The sequence below is a fragment of the Mustela putorius genome, unplaced genomic scaffold (genome assembly GCF_011764305.1).
Source record: "Mustela putorius furo isolate JIRA1106 unplaced genomic scaffold, ASM1176430v1.1 tig00000441_pilon_pilon_pilon, whole genome shotgun sequence".
In the NCBI taxonomy this organism is placed as follows: Eukaryota; Metazoa; Chordata; class Mammalia; order Carnivora; family Mustelidae; genus Mustela; species Mustela putorius.
In genome coordinates this window covers 18,031-40,349 of record NW_025421381.1, presented here as the reverse complement: position 1 = coordinate 40,349, position 22,319 = coordinate 18,031, and the positions used below count along the sequence as shown (strand labels likewise).

At 48.0% G+C, this 22,319-nt stretch overlaps 1 protein-coding gene across 3 annotated transcripts in view; it reads left to right on the top strand.

The window, feature by feature from the left end:
- The window catches only part of LOC123392095 (optic atrophy 3 protein), a 43,113-nt gene extending 22,097 nt beyond the window's left edge, over positions 1–21,016 (top strand). For 2 of the 3 annotated variants that reach the window (XM_045079946.1, XM_045079944.1), the window contains exon 2: positions 20,176–21,016. In XM_045079946.1, the coding sequence (XP_044935881.1) occupies positions 20,176–20,594 (419 nt within the window). In that variant the 3' untranslated portion in view covers positions 20,595–21,016. Of the gene's footprint in view, positions 1–19,039; positions 19,465–20,175 lie in introns of all 3 variants that reach the window. The other variant, XM_045079945.1, reaches the window with a different exon arrangement.
- Positions 21,017–22,319: the final 1,303 nt, after the last annotated feature.

The window sequence follows — 22,319 nt, the reverse complement described above, 5'->3', positions numbered from 1 at the left end:
CTCCTTGTGGTTTTGATTTGCATTTTCCTGATGACAAGTGATGTTGAGCATCTTTTCATATGTCCATCACTTCAGATGTGGCCATCTGTATGTTTTCTCTGGAGAATGTCTATTCATGTCTTCTGCCCATTTTGAATTGGATTGTCTGTGTTCTGGCTGTTGACTTGTATAAGTTCTTTATGTATTTTGGATACTAGTCCTTTATCAGTATGTGATTTGCAAGTGTCTTCTCCCATTCCATAGGTTGCCCTTTAGTTTTGTTGACTGTCTCCTTTGCTGTGCAGATGCTTTTTATTTTTTAATTTTTTATTATTTTTAAAAAATTTTATTCATTTATTTGACAGAGCTCACAAGTAGGCAGAGAGGCAGTCAGAGAGAGGGGGGGGGAAAGCAGGCTCCCCGCTCTTGGGGAGGTCCTGGGACCATGAGCTGAGCCAATGGCAGAGGCTTAACTCACTGAGCCACCCAGACGCCCCCAGAAGAAGCTTTTTATTTTTGATTTAGTTCCAAAAGTTTATTTTTGCTTTTATTTCCGTTGCTTCAAGAGACATCCAGAAAAATGTCACTATGAGAACTTGGCCCTTTTGAAGAGTCCTGATTAGTTATTTTATAGACTGTCCTTCATGTTTTCTTTTTTAATTAATTAAGTTTTGTTTTTTTGTTTTGTTTTATTATTTTATTTGTCAGAGTGAGAGAGAGAGCACAAGCAGGGGGGAGTGGTAAGCAGAGGGAGGAGCAGGCTCCCCACTGAGCAGGGAGCCTGATCCTGGAGTCGATCCCAGGATCCCAGGATCATGACCTGAGCCGAAGGCAGACGCTTATTATCGACTGAGCCACCCAGTGTCCCTGTAGACTGTCCTTCGATTTGAGTTTGTCTCATGCTTTCTCGTGATTGGAAAGAGCTTCTGTACTTTGGGCGGGAATGCCCCAGGAATGATGCTGTGTCCTCCTCCTCCTCAGTGCACTGCATCAGGACATCATGGTGTCAGTTTGTCTCTGATTGTACTGCCCTTGGTCATGTGGTTGCTAGGTTTGTCCACAGTATTACTTTTTTCCCTTTGTGAGTTAATAAATATCTTGGAGAAGATAACTTTGAGACTGTGCAGATACCCTGTTTCTCCTCCAGCTTTTGCCCACCAATTTGAGCATCCATCCGTAGGTGTTGATGGGAAGGTGAAGCATGTGGTTCTGGAGCCCCCTTACCCAGAGTTCTTTGTGGCAAAGGAGACGTGCTAACATTTGTTAGCAAGCGCACAGGCTGAGCTGAAGGCCCTAGGCTGCTGAGCACAGCCCAGTGCAGTGTAGGAGCTTCTCTCTACAGCTCCTCCTTCCTGGCAGTCCTCTTGAGCTGGGGCCTCACCCTGGGCATCCTCATTGCGCAGTAGGTTGAGCATCCAACTCTTGGTCTCAACTCAGGTCATGATCTCAGGGTCATGAGATTGAGCCCTGTGTTGGGCTCCACACTAAGCATGGAGTCTGCTTGAGATTCTCTCTCTCCCTCTGCCCCTTCTGCTCGTGTGCACTCTTCGCTCTCTCTCTCAAATAAGTAAATAAATCTTTTTAAAATATTACCAAGAGGGGTGCCTGGGTGGCTCAGTGGGTTAAGCTTCTGCCTTCGGCTGAGGTCATGATCTCAGGGTCCTGGGATTGAGTCCCGCATTGGGCTCTCTGCTCAGCGGGGAGCCTGCTTCCCCTTCTCTCTCGGCCTGCCTCTCTGCCTATTGTGCTATCTCTCTCTGTCAAATAAATAAATAAAATCTATAAAAAAAATTTTAAAATTACCAAGAAAAAAGAAGTGGTGGCAAGCTCAGGAGGAAAGAGGAGGAGAGGTCGGGAGGGGAGGATGCTTCCCAGGACCTTGTTGTTCTTCCCATTGTATTTCCTGCAGCCATCATGTTCTGACTTGGTGTTGTCCTTGGGGATGATGAGGACATCTGGGGTGCACTGCACCGCTGGGAGCTGCCCACAGCAGCCCCACATGCCATCCTTGTGGGTCACGAGCACCTCTCCTGGGCTGCCCTGGGACCCCTCTGCCCTCCTCCCTCAAGTTCAGCTCTTCTGTCTGTTTAATGGGGGGGGCGGGGACCAGCTCTGGGGTTGCCGAGAGCCGCATAGGCGGGGCTCATGGTCAGATCTGCAGCCCAAGGGGCTCCTCAGTCTGGGGTCTGCAAGTTGCAGGTGCAGGCGGGAAAGTTGAGAGGCAGAGCGGTCAGTCCAGCCTCAGAAGTCCAGGCTTTCCAAGCCCCTGGGAGGCTGCCCTCAAATAGGGTCAAGTGCAGCTCTCATCTGCCTTCCGGGAACTGCTCCTCATCCCCCTGCCAGCTCTGACTCCTCCTTCCAGGCCAGCTCAGTCTATCTGGCTCTGTTTTATTCTCTTCTGTTTCTTTTCTGTTTGATTGCTTCACTGAGGTAGAACTGACATGCAGTAAGTGTATTATTAAGTGTATATTTAAAGTGTACAACCGGTAAACTTTTCTTAAGATTTTACTTACTTACCAGCGAGCTGGAGCGGAGAATGGGGAGGGTCAGAGGGAGAGAATCTCAAGCAGACTCCGTGTTGAGCACAGAGCCCGATGTGGGGCTTGTTTCCACAACCCTGAGATCATGACCTGAGCCAGAATGAAGAGTAATCCGTCAGAGAGTGGCCACAGCATTAGGCAGGGGGATTCAGGGGAGAGGAGAGTGAAGGCTGGCTGCCGGGGTCCACCTGAGGTTCAGAACCAGTGTCTGTCTAGCGGGAGCAGCCCTTGGCCCCAGCATGCTGGCTGCTGGCTGAGCCCACTGCCGTGCTGGTACACAACCCACTTAGCGGCAGGAGAGCTTCCCGACAGAGATCCGGAGGCCCCTCACATCCCAGCTGACGTACTTCCCACTGAACATCCCAAGAACCCATCATCCCAATGAGGATTATTCACAGTGACCTTGTCCTGTGGCCATAAGACCTTTGGGTCACCACTCACATACCTCTTGTCGTGAAAGTCACCCGTCCACTCCCCTCCTTGGGAGTCCCAGCAGTCCTGTAGGTCAGCCCCACAGAGGTGGCTGGTGCTTACATTGTGTTCCTGCCCCACTAGGGGCTGAGGGCAGAGCAAGTGCCTGGCCTGGATGTTGAAGGAAGCTCCCCGCTAAATGGGCCAGGGGTGTGTGGGGCAGGGATATGTTTCTCTGGTATCTTTCGATACTTTATATAAATCCATGCTTCCTGGGGGCGCCGGGGTGGCTCAGTTGGTTAATAAGCATCTGGGTTTGGCTCAGGTCAGGATCTCACGCCCCCACGTCGGGCTCCCTGCATAGCGGGGAGTCTGCCGCTGCCTCTCCCTCCGTCTGCTGCTCCCCCCTGCTTGTGCCTGCGTACTCTGTCAAATAAATAAATAAATAAATTTCTTTAAAAAGAATCATAATAAATCCCTGTTTCTTTTCTTAGAAAAGAAAGTGATAAACTCCTAGAATCAGAATTGTGGTTCCCAGATTTTACAATGAGCATTTTTGCATGTTTATTGTAGAAAAAATTTAGAATATAGATAAGAAATAAAAAGACAGCATACTCTGTATACTAGTACTGCTAGTCCTGACTGGTAACCAAAAGTTAATGTTTGGTATGTTTCCTTCATTTCTTTTTTTTTTTCTTTCCCTGAACCCTCTGAATGCTCACTCTGGGTCCAGTCTTGTGCTGGACATCCCTGGGGACACAGCAGCAACCCAGACAGCTCTGTCCCACTGTCCTGGGACTCAGAGGAGAGTCCCTCCTCTATTGGGAGAAGACAGACTCCTCCCTAGACAGTGATGGCCCCAAGTGGGCATAACTCAGCTCTGGAGACTGAGAGAACCCAGAGGGGTACCTGACTTTGCTTAGGGGTCAGGGAAGGCTCCCTGGAGGAGAGGCCCCTGAACTGAGCCCTGGGCCAAGGGAGCACACATAAAAAATGTTTTGAATATCGAATATAATTCTGCACATATGAAGGACTGGTAGTAGAAGATATGCTGATCATATATATGGGACCTGTAGGTCATTTTAAGGAATCTGGACTTTATATCTTAGAGTCAGTAGAAGCCATTGAAGGGTTTTTTTTTAAGCAGGGGAGTACCTTGATCTGATGGTCTGTTTGTTTATTTATTTATTTTTATTAAAAGATTTTATTTATTTATTCGACAGAGAGAGATCACAAGTAGGCAGAGAGGCAGGCACAGAGAGAGGGGGAAGTGGGCTCACTGCCGAGTAGGGAGCCCGATGTGGGGCTCGATCCCAGGACCCCAAGATCACGACCCGAGCAGAAGGCAGATGCCCAACCCACTGAGCCACCCAGGCGCCCCTCCAATGGTCATTTTAATATGGTGACTTCGGAATTGGAACATGCATGAGGATGGGACCAGAGATCAGGGAGGCGGCTGGGCCAGGGCAGAGGCCTGGAAACCCAAATGCACTGTTTATGTTTCTGGCTTGGACAAGTTGTTTGGTTTTGTGTTATATCGAGGTGTAACTGACATCCACCATTATATTAGTTGCGAGTATAGAGCATGATTTGGTATTTGCTTGTATTGCAAAATTATCTCCACAGTAAGTCTAGTTAATACCGATCACCGTGTGTAGGTATAGAATGTTCTTTTTTCTCATGAGAACTTTTAAGATTTGCTCTCTAAGCAGCTTGCAAATTTGCAGAACAGTATTATTAACTGTAGTCACCATGCTGTATGTGACACCCCCAGACTTGTGTATTTCATAACTGGAAGTTTGTTCCTCTGAACTCTCTGTGCCCACTGGCCTCCCTCCTGCCCTCTACTCCTGGCAACCAGAACCAGTCTGTTCTCCATATCTGTGAACTTTTTTTTTCTTGATTTTGTTTTAGATTCCGCCTACAGGTAAGATCATACAGTACATGTCTTTCTCTGCTGTGTTTCACTTTGGATAATGTCCTCAGGGTTCATCCGTGTTGTTGTAGATGGCAAGATTTCATTCTTCTTTTATGGTGGAATCATATTCCATTGTCCATATATGACACACTTAACCACATTTTCTTCATCCATTCATCTGTTGATGGACACTTCAGTTGTTTCCATACCTTAGCTAATTTTTTTTTTTAAGATTTTACCCATTTATTTGACAGAGATCACAAGTAGGCAGAGAGGCAGGCAGAGCGGGAGGGGGAAGCAGGCTCCCTGCTGAGCAGAGAGCCCGATGCAGGGCTTAATCCCAGGGCCCGAGCTAAAGGCAGAGACTCATCCCATTGAGCCACCCAGATGCCCCCATACCTTAAGTAATGCTGCAGTGAACACAGGGCACATAGATTTTTTAGAATTCGTATGTTTCTTTTCTTTGGATAAATACTCAAAAGTGGAATCACTGGATTATTTGGTAATTCTATTTTCATTTTTATTTTTTTTCGGAATCTCCGTACTGTTTTCTATAGTGGCTGCCCCAGTTCACATTTCCACCAACAGTGCACAGGGATTCCCTTTTCCCCACACCCTTGCCAACTCTTGCCATTTCTTGTCCTTTTGCTTGTTGAGAGGTTTTTTTTTTTTTTTTTTAAGATTTATTTATTTATTTGACAGACAGAGATCACAAGTAGGCAGAGAGGCAGACCGAGAGAGAGGAGGAAGCAGGCTCCCTGCTGAGCAGAGAGCCTGATGTGGGGCTCGATCCCAGGACCCTGGGATCATGACCTGAGCCGAAGGCAGAGGCTTTAACCCACTGAGCCACCCAGGCGCCCCTGTTGAGAGGTTTTGAGTCCTGATTCAGTCTCCTTACTGATAATCATTCTATTCAGATTTTCTGTTGCTTCATGATTGTGTGTTGGATGGTTGTATGTTTCTAGGAATTTATCCATTTCATGTTATCCAATATGTCGACACATAATTATCTGGAGTAGTTTCTTAGACTGTGTGTTTCTGGGGTGTCATTTGTAATGTCTTGTCTTTCGGGTCTGATTTTCTGTTTTCTGTCTTTCATGGGGAGTCTAGCTAAAGTTTTTTTAGTTGTGTTTGTCTTCTCAAAGAACTGGCTCTTGGTTTTACTTGTCTTTTATATTGCCTTTTTAGTCTGTATCTCATATATTTTTGCTCCGATCGTTGTCATTTCCTTCCTTCTGCTAACTTTGGGCTCTCCACTTTTTCTGTCTCCTTGATGTATAAAGTTAGGTTGTTGATTTGAAATTTTTCTTGTTTCGAGGTCCCTGGCTGGTTCAGTCACAGGAGTATTTGACTCTTGATCTCGGGATTGTGAGTTCAAACCCTACGTTGGGTGTGGAGATTACTTAAAAATAATTTTTTTTTTTTTAAAGAAACTTTTCTTATTTCTTGTTGTTGGCATTTATTGCTGGGAATGTCTGTCTTTTTTTTTTTTTAATTTATTTATTTGACAGAGAGAGATCACAAGTAGGCAGAGAGGCAGGCAGAGAGAGAAGGGAAAGCAGGCTCCCTACTGAGCAAAGAGCTCAATGCGGGACTCGATCCCAGGATCTTTTATTTATTTGACACAGAGAGAGAGATCACAAGCAGGCAGAGAGAGAGAGGAGGAAGCGGGCTCCCCGCCGAGCGGACAGCCTGATGCATGGCTTGATCCTAGGACACTGAGATCATGACCTGAGCCGAAGGCAGAGGCTTAACCCACTGAGCCACCCAGGCACCCCATTTCATTTCTTTTCTGATTGCTTCATTGGCTTGCTGGTTGTTCAGTAGCATGTTTCATGTTGATGTATTTTTGAATTTCTCAGTTTCCTTCTTGTAACTGATTTCTAGTTTTATACCACTGTGGTCAGAAAAGATGCTTGATACGATTTCAGACTTCTCTTTTTTTTTTTTTTTAAGATTTTATTTATTTATTTGAAAGAGAGAATGAGAGAGAGAGCATGAGATGGGAGATGGCAGTCGGAGGGAGAAGCAGACTCTCCGCTGAGCAGGGAGCTGGATGTGGGACTTGATCCCAGGACTCTAGGATCATGACCTGAGCCAAAGGCAGTTGTCCAACCAACTGAGCTACCCAGGCACCCCAAATTTCAGACTTCGTAAAGTTGTTTGTGGCCTAACGTATGATCTTGGGGTTCATAGGAGGATCTGAGTTACCCTGGAAGTGGATGCGATGGAGAATGTTCCATGTGCACTTGAGAAGAAAGTGTACTTTTTTTCTTTTAGATTTTATTTTTAAAGTAATCTCCACACCCAGCGTGGGGTTCAAACTCACAACCCCGAGATCAAGAGTCACACGCGCTACCCACTGAGCCGGCCAGACGCCCCATGAGGAATGTGTATTCTGTTGCTTTTGGATGGAATGCTTTGGCTTGGGCAGGTTTTTAAAAATGTGTTTCTGTTTTAAACATTACATTAATTACTGATGTTGTCAAAGGAGTACAAGTACTTAGTTTAAAGAGTCAAATACATTTGTGATTTATGATAAAAAAAGAGGAAAATGCAGGGGCGCCTGTCTGGCTCAGGCTGAAGGGCGTGCGTGCGTGCAACTCTTGATCTCAAGGTCCTGAATTCAGGCCCCATGTGGGGTGTGTAGAGATTACATAAATAAATAAACTTTAAAAAAAGAAAAAGAAGAAAATGCAGCCATTTCCTTCCCCACCTCAATTCCTGCTCCCCACAGGTAACCACTTTAAACTCTTTTCGGCTGGTTTTCGCATTTACCACCTTATTTAGTTAGTTAGTTTTTTTAAGATTTTATTTATTTGACAGAGAGAGAGAGAGAGACCTCAAGATAGGGAACACAAGCAGGGGGAGGGGCAGAGGGAGAAGCAGGCTTCCTGCAGAGCAGGGAGCCTGACGTGGGGCTCGACGCGGGGCTCGACGCGGGGCTCGATTCCAGGACCCTGGGCTCATGCCGCGAGCTGAAGGCAGACACTCAAGGCCTGACCCACCCAGGTGCCCTGACCACTTTATTTCTAAAGGAGGTGCTGACACTCCTGGTTTTTAAATTTTTCCTTTTTTTTTTTTTTTTTTTTTAATTAACTGTTGATCTCCTAAAACGGAAGATAAGGATTCAGTGCTTTTATTTCCCTCATACTTCAAAAGGCGCTTCTCTCTCAAACAGTTAACTTTCCTGTTACCAGTAACGCCCGTTAGCAGTTCTGTGCTTCATGTCCCTGTTGGGGTCCTTCCGTCACCCGGGCCACCCCGCAGTACGTACACTCTGTAGGCAGGGTGGTCACAATGACCCTTCATGGCCCACAGTGGGGTGACAGCCCGTGTTAGGAACACGCTCCCCTCGTTTTACAAGGCAGTCAGCATGTGTGTGCAGGAGACTCCAGCAGTGGGGAGGAGGCCCGTGTCAGCCCCTGGGGCGCCCAGCCCCCACTGTGGAGGAAGAGGAGCCTTTGTCTTCACAGCACAGTTTCCTGAGGAAAGAGCTACATTCCAGCCACCTGCAGTTCCACGCTCAGGAAGACACTTTCACAACGGTTAGCTGTGGCCAAGTACTTCATCTGGATGGACTCCATGGGTTAACATAGCCTTCCTTTCCCCTGGAAAACTCCTGGGGACTGGTCGACCATCGTGCTGTGGCTCAGAGAGTCCGAATCCGAGGTGCCCAGAGCCTGGAGCTCTGGGGCTGAAGAGGAAGATCCAAGCCCTGGAGTTGGGGTCATGAGGGTCTGAGTTGCCCCCGGAAGTGGTTGTGATGGTTGAATGAGAAGAGGACCTTGAGCAGCAGTGTCCTGAGACGTACCATAGTAGTCCCTAAGGCCAAGGAAAGGCTTCTCACAGGAGACAGATGGGCAGATGGGACAGTCTGAGAGGGGAGGGCCTGGAGCCCAGAGATGCCAACACCTCCCAAAGAAGTGGGTGCTGTGCAGTGCCTCCTTGTGTTGAGGGGACAGATGAGCTGGAAAGCAGGTGGGACATGGGTAGAGCCAGGTGAGAGGGAGCCATGCCTGGGGTCCATGGCTACCGCCTGTGGACTTTCACGGATTAGCCCTTTCTTTGAATACCTGTGCTGTGCCCCCCTGAAGGCTGGGGACACTGCAGTGACCGAGTCAGCCCCAAGCCCAGCCCTCATGCGGCTTGCAGTCCGGTTGGGGCAATAGGTTTGTCACCACACAGTGATTACCCAGAGTGGTCAGAGCTTTGGCAGGGGAGCCCAGGGCTCTGGAAGTCAGGGCAGGCTTCATGGAGGAGGGGATGCTTGAGCTGGGATACTTTGTGGTATGGAGGACAGATCAAAAGGAACAAGACTAGGACACGGAGACCAGTGAGGAGACCGAAAACTATTTTTTATGTAGCCCAAGGTCAGAGCTGAGACCAGCGGGTAGGACATATTTCTAGGAATAAAATTCCAGACAGGAGTCAGGAAGAGGATGCTAGGTTCACATTTACTAAATGGAGCGATTTCTCACTTAAGCCTCTCATCGCCATTCTCCCAGTCCTCACAGGTGCATATTTTGACCCCCAGTTTACTGATGGGGGAGCTCAGGCTCCCCTGGCAAATGCTGAAAGTGAGAGAGCCAAGATTGGAGTCCAGGTCTGTCAGATTCCAGAAGCTTCGCTTCTTTCATCAAGCCTGGCCCTGAACTGAGAAGGTTTCTGTAGATCTCATTTCATTATTTCAGCAGCACTGTCCCGCAGGTGGAAGGATCCTCATTTTGAAGATGAACTAATAAGGCTTAGAGAAGAGCACTCCTTTGCCAGCGGGCAGCTGGCAGGACGTGGCCAGCGGGTACCCAGGCAGGAAGTGAAAGCTGCACACAGGGATGGGGGTGGGGGTATTGTTAGAAGTCCCAGCTGGGTGACTGAGGGCTGACTAACAGGTTAGAGTATTGCCTTTTCCAGGGCTAAAACAACCTGTTACATTCTCTCCCCCTCTGGAAAAGCAGCATTCTTTTTCTTTGGAGGAAGGCTAAACAGCAAACTTTAGTAAAGTATAAAATTGGTAACAGACAAGAATGTTTAGAGAAAATGTGGATGCTCATAATGACATTATATACAGCGAATTTGAGGAAACTTCAAGGAAAGATGGGCTGTTCGTCCATTCATTAAACATTCCGTGGTGCCTTCTTGATGCCAGGTTCTGGGCTGGGTGTTTCTGGGAAACGGTCTGCCCTTTAGGGACTCATAGTACAGTTTCCAGGCAGTGACAGCTGAGTTACCCGTGGAACAGGGAGAATTTGCCGGGGCCTCAAGGGACTTGAAAACAGTGAAACCAATCTTTGGGGGCTGGTAAGATGCATAAGGCTAGTTCAAACATATTTATATAACTATTTTAAGAAGGAAGAGAGTCTGGGATCATATTTTAAAAATATAATTAACCCAGAAGAAACAGTGTTGTGATGAGGGCAGCGCAGGGAGCTTTGGAAGCATTAGAGATAGTGTCTGACTTGGCCTCAGGATCAGGGAGGGCTTCCAGGAAGAAGGGACACTCCAGCTGAGATCTAAAAGATGAATTAGGGTGAGTTAAGAAAAGAGGAGTGGGGAAGTGTTATCCCTGGCAGAGGTTAATTTAGGTGTGAGATGGAAGGGTGAGCCTAGCCGTTGCAGAGCCCATGATCCAGTGGGGTAAACAGATGTCACCAGGGACACCCGATTGATCAGGGCTGAGATGTAGGAGCCCACGGGGCATCTGACTCAGTGTGGAAGGGGGAAACACTTGAGCTTCCTCCTTGCAGTACAACTAGGAGTTAGCAGACAAGTAGTAGAGAAATGCAACCAAACCAAAAGATGGTCCTTTGAAAAAATTTATACTACTCAAGGGGGAAAAAAAACCACATAAATTTCCATTAAAAGAAATGAAAAAAAATGAGGCATTAGTAAAGATCCTAACTATAGGATGACAAAAGGATACTGATCAACTTTAGTCAATAAATTTGATAATGCAAAGGAAATGGATGGTTTCCTTGGGGAAACACAATTTAACAACCTTGGTACAAGAAGAAATAGAAAATCTGAATAGTAGGGGTGCCGGGCTGGCTCAGTAGAGTGACTATTGATCTCAGGGTTGTAAGTTTGAGCCCCACATTGGGTGTAAAGATTACTTAAAAATAAAATCTTTTAAAAAAAGGAAAATATAGGGGTGCCTGGGTGGCTCAGTTGGTTAAAGCCTCTGCCTTCGGCTCAGGTCATGATCCCGGAATGCTGGATCGAGCCCCACATCGGACTCTCTGCTCCTCGGGGAGCCTGCTTCCTCCTCTCTCTCTGCCTGCCTCTCTGCCTACTTGTGATCTCCGTCAAATAAATGAATAAAATTAAAAAAAAAAAAAGAATCTAAATAGTTCTGTATCTGTTAGAGACATTGAATCAATAATGAAAGATCTTCCCGTAAAGAAAACTACAAGCCCTAGGTGACTGAGTGGTTCACTTGGTTAAGAATCTGACTCTTGATTTTGGCTCCGGTCATGATCTCAGGGTGGGAAGATTGAGCCCCGTGTTGGGCTCCATGCTCAGCAACAAGTCTGCCTAAGATTCTCTCCACATGCCTGTCACCCAGCCTGTGTGCATGCACTCTCCAAAATAAATAATTTTTTAAAGAAAAGAAAACTATAGGCCCAGATGGCTTTCCTGGTAAATTCTTCTAAACATTTAAGAAAGAAACAATACCATTATCTAAACTCTTCTAAGTAATAGGAAAAGTGAAAACACTTGTTTAATGAGTCTAGTAGAATACTGATGGCAAAAACCCAACAAAGTCCTTACAAGAAAGGAAAATTTGAGGCCACAATCTCTTGCAAACATGGGTTCCGATATCCTGAACAAAAATATTAGCAAGCAGAAGCCAGCAATATGTTAGAATAACAAGTCATGATCTAGTGAGATTTATTCCAAGACTGCAATGTGGGTTTGCATTTATTTGAAAAGCAATCAATGTGATTCACCTTAGGAATGGGAGAAATGAGAGAAACCATATGATCATATTATACAGGAAAAGCGTTTGATAAAATCAGCACCTACTCATGATAAAAGTGCTCCAAAAACTAGGAACGGAGAGGAACTTCCTTAATCTGACAAAGCTTATTTTATCAAAGTCGTTCAGTTAACACCATATTTATACTTAAAGATTAAAATGAAAACTTTTCAGGGCGCCTGGCTGGCTCGGTCACTAGAGCTTGTGACTCTTGATCTTGCGATGTGAGTTTGAGCCCCATGTTGGGTATAGAGATCACTTAAAAAAATAAAAGCTTTAAAAAAAAAAAAAAGAACACTTTCCCTGACATTTGGAATATGACAAGTTTCACCTCTTCTCGTCAATATAAATTGGAGGTTGTAGCTACTATGAAAAGGTACACACACACACCCCCCCCCCCAGAAAATGAAAAATTAAAAAAAAGCTAATTGAGAAAAACTAATTAAGGGGCACCTGGCTGGCTTAGTTCATAGAGCCTTGATGTTAGGGTCATGAGTTCAAGCCCCATGTTGGGAACAGAGTTTACTTAAACAACAACAACAACAACAACAAAACCCCCAAAACCTAATTAAAAGCATACACATTGAAAAAGAAGTAAAACTGGTTTCTGGCTGATGATAGGACTATGTACATAAATAAGCCAAAGAGCCTAAAAACAAGCCATTAAAATAAATAGATGGTTTTTGGAAAGATCGCTGGATACGAGATGAATATACAGAAATCAATTGTATTTCGATAAGCTGCAAACTAACAATAGGACAGTGGGTTCTAAAATACCATTCACAATAGCACCAAAAGTCTTCAAATATATAGAAATAAGTTTGACAAAAGATGTATACGAGAACTCTACTCTGATGACCTAAAATACGGCTGAGAGGAATTAAAAAATCCTTGTAGAAAACAGATAAAGAGGCAGCTGGCTGGCTCCATTGGTAGCGTGTGACGCAGTCTCAGGGTTGTGAGTTCAAGCCCCACACTGGATGTAGAGATGACTTAGGAAGAAAGTCTTAAACAGTAACAACAACAACAACCAATCAGATATTACCCTGTTCATGGACTGGCAGACTCAGTGATGTTATTAAGGCTCCACAAACTGAACTCTATATTTGGTGTAACCCCAGTAAACATCCGCACATGCCTTTTTGTTGTCAGGAATAAGTTGATTCTAAAATGTGTAAGACATTTAGAGATCCTAGAATAGAAGATCTCAAGGAAGAACCAAGTTGGAAGATTCACACAAACAGACCTAAAGACTTAACTTTATTTTTTTTATTTTTTGTTTTTTAAAAGATTTTATTTATTTATTTATTTATTTGACAGACAGAGATCACAAGTAGGCAGAGAGGCAGGCAGGGTGGGGGGGAAGCAGGCTCACTGCTGTGCAGAGAGCCGGATATGGGGCTCGATCCCAGGACCCTGAGATCATGACCTGAGCCGAAGGCAGAGGCTTTAACCCACTGAGGCACCCAGGTGCTCCAGGACTTAGTTTTAAAGCTGATGTCATTAACACAGAGGAGTGTTGGTGCAAGGAGAGACAACTAGACCAATAGGACAGGATAGACTGTCTAAAATTAGACCTCCACGTAAGTGGCTTTCCGATAAAGGTAGCACTGCACCTCAGTGGGGGAAGGATGGTCATTCAGTAAATGGCGCAGTTGCATAACCATATGGGAAAAAAACCCTTGGTTCCCTCCTTCCCTTGGACATTGGCAATGTCGGGATATACGTTTGGTTGTCAAAACTTGTGGAGGGCTACTGGGAGGGACCAGGGAGCAAAATTGCCCCCAGCTGAGAACCCCTGGTGTGTACAAGTGTAAAAAGTCATGGAGCTGAACTCAATGGGACATTTTTTGCATCTCATTTCTCAACTGAGAAGTGAAAGCACACACACACACATGCACGCACACACACACCTCTTGCTAAAAAAGCAGCTCCTCAGTCTTAACCGTAGAGAACAAACTGATGGTTACCAAAGGAGAAGTGAAGGGTAGGGAATGGGTGAAATAGGGGAAAAAAGTCATTTCGCCTGCTCTATAATTATATATCAGCTTAAATTAGACTGAACTAAATCAAAATATTTCCTTCAAGAATTTAGATTTATGTCTTCTAAAGATATCACACAATTTGAGGCTACAGAAAGTGAACTCATATTTTCTGCGATCAGATGATAAAAATAGCATTCTGCTTTGTGCGTACTAAACGCACTTAACAAAAGAGCTATGGGGGCACCTGGGTGCCGCAGTCGGTTGAGGGTCCGACTCTTGGTATTGGCTCGGGTTGTGACCTCAGGGTCGGGAAGTTGAGCCCTGCGTCCGGCCCGTGCTCTGCGAAGAGTCTGCTGGAGCTTCTCTCCCTCTGCCTCTCCTGCTCGTGCTCTCTCTCTCTCAAAAGAATGAGTACATCTTTAAAAAAGAAAAAGAGAGCCATGTACTTTAATTTGTCTGGTATTGAATGAGCTGGTCTGTCTCCACCTTATTAAACTTTATTTATTCATTACCAACATTTTACTTCATTTTGTAAGAAGCCTTTTCTCTACTTTTTTATTTATTGACGACCTCAAGAGCATCCGTTGCAATTCCAGTCATGATGAGAGAAAATAGAGAGCTAATGAAACCTACTGTATGAATCAAACAAAACAAAACAAAACAAAACAGGCCTCTTGAATTCTCTAGAACTTACCTGGGAGGCAGCAATGAAGGAACCCACTAAAGTCAAACAGTGAGCTGTGGTCCTTTTCACGTCCCTGTGTCAACCCCAGCTGAAAGGTCCCCCTGCCCTGGCCACTCTCCCAGGCTCTGTGAGTAAAGCAGCTGATGGATAAAGAGCCCTGCCTCCCCGTTTTCTGTCTCCGGGGTGAGGCAGTGTCCTGTGACTCAGCTGTCTCAATGCTGGGAAAAGTGCTGCTCTAGGCTCCCTAAATGCCCACGGGGAGAGCATGGGCCCCATGGGTCCATCCACACAATGAATGACCACTCCGCGATAAAAGGCAGCTACGAAAACCCACAGCAACTCGCGCGATCTCAGATGTAACGCTGAGCAAACGAGGACAGAACAGGGAACACAAATGATTTACTACGAAGAAGTCAGAATAGGACTTGGAGCGTATATGTATATCTATGGGGGAGGTCAGATGGTGGTTTGGGAGGGTACTGACTGGAAGAGGGCTTAAGGATAGGAAGCCCTTTGGAGTACAGGAATGTTCTAGATCCTAATCAGGGTGATGCTCAGGTAGGTGGAATGTAGCAATGTTGGGAGTGTTTGAGCCCCACATTGAGTGTAGAGATTATTTTAAAATAAAATCTTAAAGAGTTTTCTTAAAAAATCATTCCGCTCTACACTTGCTAGTTGTGTATTTTATGTAAGTTATTTTTCATTGAAAAGGAAAAAAGAATGAATTTACTGAAGTCATTGGTTAAAAAAAAAACATTTACGTAACTCAGTTGTATTTCTGTAGGCCAGCTGCCACCAAATTGAAAGTGGAATTTATTTTTTTTTGAAGATTTTTATTTTAAAAAAGTTATTTATTTATTTGAAAGAGAGAGAGAGCATGACTAGGGGAAGGTGCAGAGGCAGAGAGAGAAGCAGGCTGTCCGTTGAGCAGGAGTATGATGCAGGGCTCGATCCCAGGACCCTGAGATCATGACCTGACCTGAAGTCAGATGCTTAACTGACTGAGCCACCCAGGTACCCTTAAAGTAGAATTTAAAATACCATGAATAATAACATTTTAAAAAAATCAATACCTAGGAATAAATATAATCAAAGAAACTTGCAAAGAAGAATTATTTTATTATTATTATTATTTTTTTAAAGATTTTATTTATTTATTTGACAGAGAGAAATCACAAGTAGATGGAGAGGCAGGCAGAGAGAGAGAGAGAGAGGGAAGCAGGCTCCCTGCTGAGCAGAGAGCCCGATGCGGGACTCGATCCCAGGACCCTGAGATCATGACCTGAGCCGAAGGCAGCGGCTTAACCCACTGAGCCACCCAGGCGCCCCTATTTTATTATTTTTTAAATTTAAGTAATTTCTGCACCCAACATGGGGCTCGAACTCACAACCCTAAGATCAAGAGCCTCGAGACTTGCAGAGAAAATTAGAGGCTAAGTGGAAATCAGATATTACATTCGTGGGTTGTGGATTGAAAGACTCAATATTGGGGAGAGGCTGCTATCCAGGAAAGTATCTGTAGAGTCACTGGAATTCCAGTCAAAGTCTAGGACAGTGACTTTCAGCCTTTTGCCTGGGTTCCAGTTACACATGCAGTCACACACAACACAAGAACAAAAGTTTTGGGAAACCATACGTGTCCTGACTAAAGGTTGTCTTTGATGCTTCTGTTACATTCTAGAGTTTCTTTTTTGTTTTGTTTTGTTTTTTTTTATCGTATCTGTGAGCTTGGCTTTGTTGTTTCATTCCACATATAAGTGAGATTATATGGTATTGGACTTCCTTAGACTTATTTCTCTTAGCTTGATGCCCTCAAGGGCCATCTGATGGTTTCTCTTATATTCTTGATCATAGATATATATATTTTTTTAAAGATTTTATTTATTTATTTGACAGACAGAGATCACAAGTGGGCCAAGGGGCAGGCAGAGAGAGAGGGGGAAGCAGACTCCCCACTGAGCAGAGAGCCCGATGTGGGGCTCGATCCCAGGACCCTGAGACTATGACCTAAGCCGAAGGCAGAGGCTTAACCCACTAAATTACCCAGGTGCCCCTCTTGATCATATTTTTAATACTGGTCTGAAATGGATGGCATGACCCATTACTGGGACAGGACCTGTGGTTTTAGCAATATCATGTGAGGGTAGATCAAATTCTAGAAAATCGTTGTTCAGCTGAGAGCCGACTGACACATGGTGGATCCGTGGCGTGATGGAACGTAGGATAAAGACACCACCTGACTTTGCTGCCGAGCCCTCTCCCATAGGCGGCCCCCTTCGTGACAGTCACAATGCACCGGGTAGTGTGTCCATCATCGTCACACTATATGTGCTCTTTATTTTAAATTTTTTACAAATATTACACAGAGTACAAGGGGCCTTACTCTAGCCACCAAACAACCTGTGGACCAGACCTGGGTAATGTGGAAGAATGATCTGGCCTAGGGATGGGGGAGGGGAGGAGCGCTCGGAAGGAGACAGTGACAAGAGAATAGTACGAGAAATGTGTAAACATCATCTGTGAAAATGGGGAGGCTGCGTGGGGACAGAGAGCTCGTCTTTTATACCAGGGCTGGGGGCTCAATAGAAAACGTGTAAAAAAGCAGCAAATTTCCAGGTGAAAAACTCAGAGGCGAGCGGCCTACACTTACTATCAAATGTCAGGGTCATGATGCTAGGAGGAAAGAAGGCCAGTTAGGGCAAGATTCAAGGGGCCGTTGGGGTGGACCTGAGGATGGGGCCTCTGACTTTTAAGCTTATAGCTTGAGTAGTTGATTTTTCATGCAGTGTGTTAATTTTGTTAATGAAAAGAATGGCGGGTTTTTGTGCTTTGGTTGTGTTTGAACCAGCTTCTAGCACAGTGCAGGGACAGGGGCGGGAGGCTGGGGTGGGGACCTGCTGACACTTTCAACAGGATATACTGGGGATCGCCTGTGTGCCTGGCCTACTGCTGGCAGGGGACACGCAGTGATTGGGACAGCACTGGGCCCTGCCCTCGGGCTCACGGGCCGGCGCAGAGTGCAGGCAAGTGCCTGGATGACCAGATTGGTCCCAGTTGTAACAGGTGCTCTGAAGGGAAGACACAGAATGTCAGGAGGGACCGACGTTCCTGAATAGGGAGCTCAGGTCAGGAGACTTGGATTAGCGGATGGGGTGTGGGAGAGACTTCAGGAGATGGAGGAGACACGTGGCTGAGAGGCTGTGGGGGTGGGAAATACCTGAGTCCCAGGTCTCTGGCCTGGTGACAGGATGGACCCAGGAGGAGGAGCAAGTGTCTGTTGGGGGTGGGGATCCAGGGTCAGGTCTGGACACAGTGAGGGGGAGGTATCTGGGAGACATCTGGGGACCTGTTGGATGCCCAGGTCGGGTGCTGTCCTGTCTTGTCCTGTCCTGGCTCCTCATGGCTACCCCTTCTTGCCAACCCCCCATTCCCACACGGACCTGAGCCCCAGATCCGAGACTGCCATCGGCCCCTGCTCTGAAAGCCTTCTCTCACACACACGCTCTTGAACTTCACTTCCTGTGCCTGCGTGTGTGCCCGCACCCCGCGTACCCACTCCCTTTTGCATACCCAGGCTCGACCACTGACCCGGCTCCTGCTCTGTCCACAGTGGGATGCTGGGATGGGGGGTGGGCAGTAGAAGCTGGCACTGTCTCTCCTCACCGCTCTCCCGCCACTCTGCCTTGTGGTCCCGACAGGATCATGTGACAGCAAAAGGCCCGGCACCCCAGGGCTGGTGTGTGGTCATCACCTCCCCGTTTTACAGGGGCAGCCTGAAGTGGGTTGTCATGGCAGTAGGTGACAGAGCTCCAGGCCAACCCCATCTTGGCCTGAAGCTAGGGACCTCAGTATGGGAGAGGTTTGCACAGCCCAGACCCCAGGAACCCCACTGCACCAGGGCCTCTGTAACAACTAGCGGAACAGGGCGCCTGGGTGGCTCAGTGGGTTAAGCCACTGCCTTCGGCTCAGGTCATGATCTCAGGGTCCTGGGATCGAGTCCCACATCGGGCTCTCTGCTCAGCAGGGGCCTGCTTCCCTTCCTCTCTCTGCCTGCCTCTCTGCCTACTTGTGATCTCTCTCTGTCAAATAAATAAATAAAATTCTTAAAAAAAATAAATAAAATAACTAGCGGAACAGCGACATCAGCGGCGGCAGTTTTGGGGGGACCCTGGGAATGCTCCTCAGATCCCCCCGCTGGCTCCAGGCAGAGCTCGTCAAACATTCCCGCCGCCCCACCCTTTTAAAACAGTGAGAAGTTATATATCCTCTAGTGCATTTTCAAGGTGACAGCTAAGACTTCTCCATGAATTCAAGTAGACGCAGAGGATATAATTTCTGATGTGTCATGAATATTGATGTTTTCCGAGTTGGCGCCATCCTTCCTTCAAAGCATGGAATGCAATCCGCATAACCCTTGTAATTTGGCGCCCACTGCTCTTGGTTTGGGGGGGTTAAATGAACAAGCTGTTCTCTTACAGTCAGAAATTTCATATTGTTCCTTGAACTTTTGTCCTTGAACTTCTATTCACGCTTCCCTTACAGAATTCTGTCTAATAAAGTGTGTGTCAGCAACCACAATAGGTGCAGCCGTCCAAATTTTAATTTGTGCTTCACTTCCGGGGACCATAAGATTGTAAGTGTCCTTATTCTCTGGAGTCTCTGGATTTTCAAAATCACTAGCGCACAATTCACGTAAAACAGTTCATATGTTATGCATTTACGTTGATGATTGCAAAACGTTAGAAGTGAAGTGCTATTATGTTGGACCTGAATCTCCACGGGAACTAGACCGCAGTTCCGTGTATCCTGGATGGATGAGAATTACTGCAGGAGGGAGTCAGGGGCCGGCATCAGCTCTGCCTTGGTTTTTAAGACTCAGATGCCGAGCATCTCCCTGCACAAAGGAGCAGCTAGGCAAGAGAGCTTTGGTTGCAGCAGCCGCAGTGAGCTCGTGAGCCTCGTGCAAGGTACGTGCCCCACACCTCACGGCAAAGAGCTCACGGGACGGTTCCCTCCCTCCTCAGGGTTGGTGAAAATCGGGGATGGGAGCCACCAGACTTGCAGAGAGGCTCGGTTAGCCCCGTTCATGGTTGCTTCGCATGCGTTCCTGCATTGCGGGGGCCCTTTCTTTGGAGCCAGGAGGACCCTCTACCCTGCAGCCCTATGAATTTGGGGAAGCTTTGGAAAGAAATTGGGTGGGGGGGGTTCTGCCTTTCTCCTGAGAAGTGGGTTGGATGACTGCTGCTTGGCAATCCCGCTGGGGGCTTGAGGGGAAGAGCAGCGTCTGCCCTTGAGCCTTTACCTTCCAAGGACTTTGTGTCCTGGGAGCTCCTTGTAACCCTGCAAGGGCGTTTCTGCCCCATGCCCCATCTCCGCCCCCGCCCCCCCCAACAGGCTGAGGACTTCCCTTCCTGGGCAGGGTTTCTGATTCCCGGCTGCTTGGCAGAATCCTCTGGGAAATTGAGGACCACCTCAATTTCCTGGGGCCGGCCACCCCAGGCCACTGACTCAACATCCCTGGGCTAGGCCTGTGTGGTCTTGTTTAAGGTGATCCCGCCTCCTCCCAGTTCTGGCGGTGGTGTCCCCAGTGCTCCAGCCTGGATATCCCAAATGCAGAGGGGTGGGGGGGCTGTCGGGGGCTCCTGGCACACAGACCTGACCCCTCTCTTCCCCCGCAGTGTACCACTGGGTGGAGATGCGGACCAAGATGCGCATCATGGGCTTCCGGGGCACGGTGATCAAGCCGCTGAACGAGGAGGCCGCGGCCGAGTTGGGCGCCGAGCTGCTGGGCGAGGCCACCATCTTCATCGTGGGTGGCGGTTGCCTGGTGCTGGAATACTGGCGCCACCAGGCGCAGCAGCGGCACAAGGAGGAGGAGCAGCGTGCGGCCTGGGACGCGATGCAGGACGAGGTGGGCCGCCTGGCGCTGGCGCTGGAGGCCCTGCAGGCGCAGGTGCAGGCGGCGCCGGCACACAGCGCCCTGGAGGAGCTACAGGCGCAGATGCGGGAGGTGCGCGCCCAGCTCTGCGCCCCGGACCCGCCGGCCACACCCCAGGCGGCATCCGCGTGCAAGGTGCAGGAGTCCGCGCAAGCATGAACTTGGCCGTGGTTGTGTGTGCCCCGATGTGGCCTTCTCCCCGTACTGCCCCCACCTGCGCTAGCCCTGCGGAAACCCCCAGGATCTTGATGGAACTTGGATTCAGTCAGCCCCTCCTGGCCCGCGGGACCTTCCACGGGGGCCAGGCCCCAGCGGTGAAGCCGTCCCCCCGAATCGCCCTCCAGCCCTGACTCATCGGTACAGCCCTGAAGCACATGGACCTGTGCGGTCCCAGCCAGGAGGACAACAGGCTTCGGGCAGGAGGAAAAAGGAACCGGACTTAAGCTGAATCAAGCTGTGACCCCATTCCCACCCCCACCCCCATGTCTGTGACACCCTTCCCTGGGACACTCATCCTTGTCACTGGGACACCCCTCCCCCTTGGTGGGTCAGCACAGACCATTGTAAAGAAATGCAGCGTGGTTCGTGCACTTCTGTCCCCGGCGTCTAAGGTGGGCTCTAGCTGGATTTTGGCCGCTCTCTTTGAGGGGCAAACGGGGGCTCCTGGCCTGCAGCTGATCCGCTGAATGCTCTGTCTTCCCCCCTTAATGGGAGCTGAGGTACCCTGCTGTGACCCCAAGTGGGAGATACCAAAAGATCCCCCCAACACCCCTTTGTGGTGGAAAAATGACTCCTGTCTAAGGCTAAATCCAGCCCCGGCCCCCTGTTGAGCTGTCCTCCAAGTCCCTCAGCCTTTCCTGACATGCCCTCTTCCGTGGCCTCTCCCGACACAATGTCATCATCATATTTCTCCTGTGCCATCCAGATCTGCTGACCTCTGTGCCCTTGCCCTTCTCCCGCTGGGGCTCTGGACTGGTCCGGCCGTCCCCCTTCACGCACTGGCCCCCTCATGCCTCCAGAGCCCTCGGCCCCACCTCCATCCCACTAGACTAGGCCACCCGTTTGTCTTTCTGAGTTTCCTAGGGCTACCATAACCATGATCACAAACTTGATGGCCTAAAACCACTGAAATGTGTTCTCTCACAGTTCTGGAGGCAGAGATCTGAAGCCAGAGTCTCAGCAGGGCCATGCTCTGTCAGCGCTCCGTCCGAGGGCCCTGGGGGGCCATCCTTCCTTGCCTCTCCTGACTTTTGGGCACTTCAGGCATTCCTTGGCTGGTGGCTGCAGAGCTCCAGTCTCTGCTTCCTTCTTCACGTGGCCTTCTCTCGAGTCTCTTACAAAGGCACTTGTCTTTGGATTTAGCCCCCTTCCCCCAAACCTAGGGTGATTTCACTTCAGGGTCCTTAACTTAGTTTACAGAGTTGGGTTTTTCTTCCCAGATACGCTCACGACCACAGTTCCATGGGTTACTGTGTGGACATATCTTTGGGGGAGCCACCATCCAACCCACTATACCTCCCCGCCCCAAAGAGGACGCTGGGACTCTTGCCAACCCCACGGGACACGTGGCCTTCCTCACAGGGATGATAGGAACAATCCAGAAACCAGCCTTTACCACTGGGTGCCTCTCCCGGGAACCTCACTGACGCGGGAGGTCTGTGTTATGTTGCCCTAATGAAAGAGCCCCAGAGTGAGGAAGACAACTTTAGGATGTGTCTGAGGACACAGGGATCTTCAAAATGGGGGCAGGTCTTGTTAAAATGAGAGAAGCCGATGTGTGTGCATGAGCAGCGATCCTATGAACTCTTTCTCTGAGACCCAGGGGAAGCAAAGGGACTTGCCCAAGGCCACGAAGCCCGTGAGGGACTGGCTTACCAAGGTGGT